General features: G+C 56.2%; 1 protein-coding gene across 1 annotated transcript; it reads left to right on the top strand.

Moving 5' to 3' along the window:
* Positions 1–3,730: 3,730 nt before the first annotated feature.
* On the top strand, positions 3,731–6,438 carry Osm (oncostatin M). The gene is made up of 3 exons (XM_059276031.1): positions 3,731–3,764; positions 5,240–5,376; positions 5,837–6,438. Exons 1-3 carry the CDS (start codon positions 3,731–3,733, stop codon positions 6,398–6,400), a joined length of 735 nt encoding a protein of 244 aa, XP_059132014.1. The 3' UTR covers positions 6,401–6,438.
* The last annotated feature ends 257 nt before the right edge of the window (positions 6,439–6,695 follow it).

Genomic DNA, 6,695 nt, shown 5'->3' with positions numbered 1-6,695 from the left:
GGACCTCCACTGGTGTCTCACCCTCCAATCCTGACCCCTCTGTTACCGTCTGGAGCCTGTTCCTGGCGTCATAATGTACAATCCTAACTGTCGGTATCTCAGATGTGACTGTATTGGGAAATGGGGCCCTTAAAGAGGTAAACCAAAAAGGGTCATTGGGTGGGCTCTGATTCAGTGTGACTGGATTAGGAAAGAAATCAGGGGCTGGGGAGATGGCTCCATCAGGAAAAGGCTTGCTTTGCAAGCAAGAGGATCTGAGTTCAAATCCCCAGAATCCATATGAAAAGCCAGATGTGGTCATGCAGGCCTGCAGACCCAGCACTGTGTAAGAAACGGAAATGCCCGGGGCTTTCAACTGCTAGCCTAGCTCCAGATTCAGATGAAAGATCTCATCTCAAGGGAATAAGACAGGATGCTAGAACAGGATGCATGGTGTCCTCCTGTGGCTTCTCTGTGCACATACACACTCCCACCTATCCACACACAGCATATACATACACACACATCCACATACAACACACACACACACACACACACACACACACACACACACACACACACACACACAAACATACCCTGTATGCAAATGTGGAGAGTAACAGGAAGACACTTAACGATGCTTTAACTATGACCTCTGGCCGCCACAAGCACAGACACAAGTTGTATGTGCACCTACCCTCGTATATACACAGGCATGCATGTACCACACACAGAGATCAGGGTACAGAAGATGCAGAAGCAGTCAATGACTATGTAAGGACACAGTGAAGATGTGGCCACCTACAAGCCAAGGAGCAGCCACATGGGGTGGCATATTCCAATAATCCCAACACCAGAGAGGCCAAGGCAAGAGGATTGAGAACCTGAGGCCAATCTGGACTACAGGGGGAGTCAGAGGCCAGCCTGGGCTACACAGTTGAGAACTGGCCTAAATAAAAAACAGCTAAGGAGAGGTCCCTGAGCAAGAGACAGCCCCCGTGACAGCTTGGCTCATGTGTCTAGCTCTACAGTGGTGGGAAGCACACAGCTGAGGCTGCATAGCCTGTGGGATGGTACCCCCACTTGTCCATCCATAGGCTCCACATCAGAGGATGCAAAGAGGTGTGTACAGAAAAGGAAGCTGAACTGAGGCAGGCTCCTCTGCAAGGAACGTGCGCAGACGTTCATTTTTGTGATTCCCCAACGACACGGTTGTTTGCCAAAACATTTGCCTTGTGCTGGGGATTATGTCATCTAGGGAGGTTTCTGTCCAAGGAGGCCAGATGGAGGTTCCATGAATACACTACACCATTTTTAAAAGGGTCTGAGACTTCGGTAGATCTTGGTACCTTTGGGAAGGAGGCCCTGAAATCAGTCACTTGTGTATACCAAGGGTCAGCTGTACACCATTATGACAATCCAGGAAATAAATATGCACACACGGGTCTTGCCCTTGGTGACAGTGGTCCCAGGAGCTTGTGCACACAACACTCAGATTGGCCCCAGAGGCTAAGAGCATGGGCCTTTAGACACCAGGGAAGCTACTTCCTTCCTTCCTTCCTTCCTTCCTTCCTTCCTTCCTTCCTTCCTTCCTTCCTTCCTTCCTTTCCTTTTGTAGACACATCAAGTGTCCCGGCCAGCACCTCTCCTTGGCAGACACTGGCAGCCCCCTTTTACTTTATTTAATTCAGTTTATTTCTTTATTTGAGACAGAGTCTCCCTGGCTGGCTTGGAACTTGCAGTGAGTCAGCTACCGGCTCCTGAGCGCTGGGACCATATGCCCAGTTCGATTTCATTTTGAGATCGGGTGTCCCTGTCTATCCCAGGCTGGCTTCTGGCTCACACTGCTGCCTCAGCCTCTCCAGAAGCTGGGATTACAAATGTGTACCATTATGACCAGCTTTGGATGACCTCTCAGCTCCGCAGGGGGACCTCTAGTGGGGCAGCTTCACCTCTTGCTTTAAACAGAGGAGATAGAGTAGGATTCATGATGGGAGGAAGGAAGAGCTGAGGTGATGGAGGACCTCTTGCCAACACAATGGTCCAGCGGTGCTCTCCTACCAGACCCGGGGCTGCACAGAGCTTCGCTCTGTCTCCTCGCCACAGTGAGATGAGGTAGCTCCCTGCCAGGGCTTGGGTGTAGGAGGAAAGGGGCTGTCCCAGGATGACATCAGGGATATGAAATGCAGAAGGAGCCCTGTCCAGGGCCCTAAGGAACAGCACCCTGGGGTGGGCAGAGGTGAGAAATTCAGCAGAAGGAAATGAAGACCTCAAGAAGAGGATCTGGACTGGGCCAGACTGGCGGTCTGCCGCCAAGGCGAGCACTCTGCTGGGCACAGGGAGTGGGTGGGTGCCTCAAGATGGGGAGTGGGGGTGAAGATGTTTGTTCAGTGGACACATGAGGACCAGCGGCAGGTGGTATGGCCAGGCCTGGGCTCCTTCTGCAGGGTCCCTGCACCTGGAGCAGCTCAGGTCCCCCACAGTCCCAGGACCCACACCCAACCTCCTCAGGATACCTAAGGATGCTCATTCTAGCTGGGTAGGCATGCTGGGGCTTCCAAGCACGGGCTATGGACCTGGGTCAGCCTGGCTCAGTTTACCACAGCAAAGCAGTCAACCGAGTAGGAGACACTGTCTCCGGGGCTGAATGTCGTCACGTTCCGCGGGTGCTAAGAAACAGAAGACCCACCCATGATGGATCACTATCTTTCAGAGAAAGTGAAACCTGGTCTCCAACTGCCACCGCAGCAGCCCCCCCACTCCAGCTTCCCCCTCTGAGCTCACAGCTTCCCCATCTCCCCCGCCCCCCCCCCCCTGCATCCCGTCCCCCGAAAACCGGTACTTGGAATTCGAGTTTTGTCTTTTCTTTCCCTTCAAAGGCTTTTTTGCCTTTTATGTCCATGTTGACAGCGGCCTTGTGAGGTGAAACCCAGAAATGCTTTTCTCCTCTTCGCTGCGCAGGTGAGGCTCAGAGTGGTGAAGTGACTCGCCTCAGGCCACACAGCATGTCAGAAGGTTTGAGACCCAGTCTCCACTCTCTCTTGTTCCAAGCATCCAGGTCTCCCTAGAGGGTCCCGTCTCCAGAGAGGGGCTCTGGGATTGGGAAGGCCGTAGGGAACAGCTAATGGGAAGAGTGGGAATGAGGAGCCGGTCTAGAGGATGCTGGCTTAGGACTAGATTCTTGGGGCCCGAGTCTGGCTCTGTGCCCAGAGCCTGGTGGTTTCCGCTCACAGATGTCCCGACAGCCCAAGCGAGAGGGTGGGAAGGGCACTCAACGAGGAAGATGTCTAGCTCCCTTCAGCCCTAAACCTCAGTGTCCTGTGAGGTTGGTGGTTCCTGGGCCAAGGGTGGCCTGGGCTTCCAGAGGCCTGGCATGCAGCTCCTGCTCTGACCCCTGGGCTGACTCACTGAAGATGGCATGGACCCCCGTGCTGCCCGCTCACCCCAAAAAGGCTGAGGCTGCGGTTTACATCATCCTTGGGCGTGGGGCTGACCTCGAAGAACGAATTCGAAGAAAACGGGAGGAGGAGCGGGCTTGTCATGGCGCCTGGCGCCCATTGGCCGCCTGTGGAGACTTTGGTTTTTGGGGTCATGTTCCCAGAAGGCCTGCCCTTCCCCCTCCCCCTCCCCACCCACCTCACGAGGTGTTGGCCAATCGCCCTGTCGGGCATAAAGTGGCTGCCAGCCCGCAGGACACCCAGCCGAGCCGTGTCACCCCAGAGCGGCACGGGCCGGATCACCAGCACCCAGCATGCAGACACAGCTTCCACAGAGAACACTGCTCAGTAAGTACTTCCTTCCTTTCTGCCATCCCAGGGCACAGCTGTGCCAACTGGCCGCTGTGGGCACCTTCTGCCCCTTGGGAGCTGTAGACCTGGCATCAGGTGAATGATGCTCATGAGAGGGAGAACTAGGAGGTCAGGGGTCCACTGAGACCCCAGAATACCCACAGATGGAGATGTGGTATTCCTGGAGGGCTTCCAGAGGGAGGTGAGATAGACTGTGTTGGTGCCTAGAGCATGAGGGAAGAGAATAGAGCGGGAAGAAGCTGGAGAAGCCGGAGGCAGGTGGGAGAGGAGCAGAAAAGGAAGTTGCAGGAGACCTGTGAGGAAGTACAGCAGGTCCTGGGATGGGGCCTCCGTCTTGTCCTGACTCAATTCCCAGGGTCTAGGGTGGATGGAAACTCAGCCGAGCCTCAGGGCCTCAGATCTGCATACACAGCCACACCCCCATGGAGACAAGCGAACAAAGGCACCAATGTGGGTGAGGGTCTTCCCTCACACTGATACAGGAAGGCTTACCTGCAGACCAGAACCCCCAGTGAACAGGGCAGGTACCCCAGGGCTTCACACAGGCTTGCGGGCACACCCTACAGGCACTGGTCCACGTGCACCTGTTTCATGCTCACTGTGGGCCCCCGCTGGTAGTGTAGCTACAGACACCTGGGGAAGTTGGGGAGGGGACTTGTGGTTGTCACGCCTGGGCTCCTGGCCCTCCCCAAGGGGCTGGTCGGTTTGTAGGAAGGGAAGGATGGTGTCACAGCCTTCCGGGCCATTGCACCACAGGCCCCTTCCGACCACGTGGCTGCCGGTGCCTGAGGGTGGGGGCCAGCGAGCTGGAACTGTGCTAGTCTACCCTCACCCCCACAACCCTCTTGGGGAGTCCCGGTATCCCTGGAGTGTGCGTGTGTGGGGGTTTCTTGACTGAGGGGCAGGAAGGTCAAGGAGAGTTCTGGGCATGTGTGACCTGGGCAGGACTTTCTCTGGCACATAGTTCACCTTTCAGTAGACCGGGTATCAGCACTGGCGGGCCCTGTGGGTGGAGAGTGCCTTCCCTAGCTCTGTGAACAGAACTCAGGTGACCTGATGCCCAAGGCTGCACCCAGGGCCACTCCATTCGTCCTACATGGAATGTTAAGGTCTGTATGGGAGTCAGGGACTTGACCAGTCAGTCTTAGGTCTAGACCAACCCTGTGTGAGGCTAGACGTCTCATAGTGGACTCATCGCCTCGGCCCGTGCCCCAAGGTCAGGACAGGGATGTTGTGTGCAAACACCCAGCTTCCGTGTCTGGTAATTGCACCACCCCCTCACCCTGTTTGGTCTGTGTGGTGACTCACTGGGAAGGTGGCAGCCTCAGGGGGTGTCCTGTGCAGACCTAGTGCCTGCTGCATGCCCAGCTCTTGCTCTGGACTGCACCCCCAGGCATAAGGGCTATACATGCCACAAGTCAGGTAAACATACCCTTCCTTCTCTGCCCCAGGTCTGGCCCTCAGTCTCCTGTTCCTGAGCATGGCACAGGCCACACGCGGCTGCTCCAGCTCTTCCCCACAGCTCCTCAGCCAGCTGCAGAATCAGGCGAACATCACGGGGAACACGGGATCACTCATGGAGCCCTATGTAAGCCTCAGCCAGCCCTTAGGGCACATGAGCCTCAGAGAATCTTGGGGACTAGTGAGAGAGTGAATGCAGGGAGGACCAGTAAGGGGCAGGTGGCGCTGCCTGGATCCCAACTCCATTCCCTGGTGGCCACCTGCTGTCTGGATGGTTTGGCGCTTTGTTTTAGATTCCCAGATGTGGTAGTGAGTGAATTAGTCCAATGCTTCTGCAGACCCTCACCCCATCCACAGAGTGCACAGTGACCCCCGGGGCCCTGGCAGCACTCCCATCCCATTTCTGCGCCCCATCTCTGCTGTTCTGGGTTATCTCTTCTTCCTTGGCTTTTGTGTCTCTTTGCTGGGAAGATCTAGTGTGAAACACACAAGAGCTAGTGTTTCAAAGGCAGCAAAAGCAGGTTTATCTGTGTGTATTTGGGGGGGGGGGGTTCTGGCATGCATTCCTCACTCTTTTCCTTCCTCAGATTCTCCTCCAAAGGCTGAACACACCTGCCCTGAGAGCTGCCTGCACAGAGTACCCTGTGACCTTCCCGAGTGAGGACACCCTGCGGGCACTGAGCAAGCCTCGCTTCCTGAACACTGTCCACGCTACACTGGGCAGAGTCTGGCGCCAACTGGGTGCTTTAAGACAGCAATTTCTGAAGATTCAAGCTTTTCCACAGCTGGAGAGGGCCAGGCAGAACATCCAAGGCATCAGAAACAATGTCTACTGCATGGCGCAGCTGCTCCACCATACCCTGGAGATACCCGAGCCCACACAGGCCGGTTCTGGGACCTCACCGTCGTCCACTTCCACAACACCAAGCATTTTCCAGGCCAAGCTAGACAGCTGCCGCTTCCTGTGGGGCTACCACTGCTTCATGAGCTCAGTGGGGAGGGTCTTCAGGGAGTGGGGAGATGGCTCCAGCCGCAGCCGGAGACACAGCCCGAGACACAGCCCGCTCCGGGCCTGGCGCAAGGGAGCCCGCAGAATCAGACCCTCCAGGAGCAGCCAGAGCCCCATGTCCAGGGTCCAGGTGCCCCGGTAGCCTGAGGACACATTGATGGACACGGCATAGTCTGTGGATGCGGGATGTCGCCTCTCAGAGGCTTTCAGGGATGCTCCTGCGTTCAGAGCTGTGCAGAACAGCACTTTAAGGCGTGGCGTTGGGTGGCCCCTCCCACCACGGCTGGACTACGAGGATAGTCAGGTTGTGGTGTCCTGCTCCAAGCCTCCAGTCCGAGTGGGGCGTCTGGGTCAGGCCACGTGGGGACTGCTTTCCATTGATTCAGGGGTCTGATGACACAAGCTGACTCACGGCTGGGCTGAACCCCCGAGGCTGT

This window comes from Peromyscus eremicus, chromosome 10, assembly GCF_949786415.1.
Source record: "Peromyscus eremicus chromosome 10, PerEre_H2_v1, whole genome shotgun sequence".
NCBI classification, from domain to species: Eukaryota; Metazoa; Chordata; class Mammalia; order Rodentia; family Cricetidae; genus Peromyscus; species Peromyscus eremicus.
The sequence above is the reverse complement of the archived record's forward strand: the minus strand, read 5'-3'. Positions and strand labels throughout refer to the sequence as shown.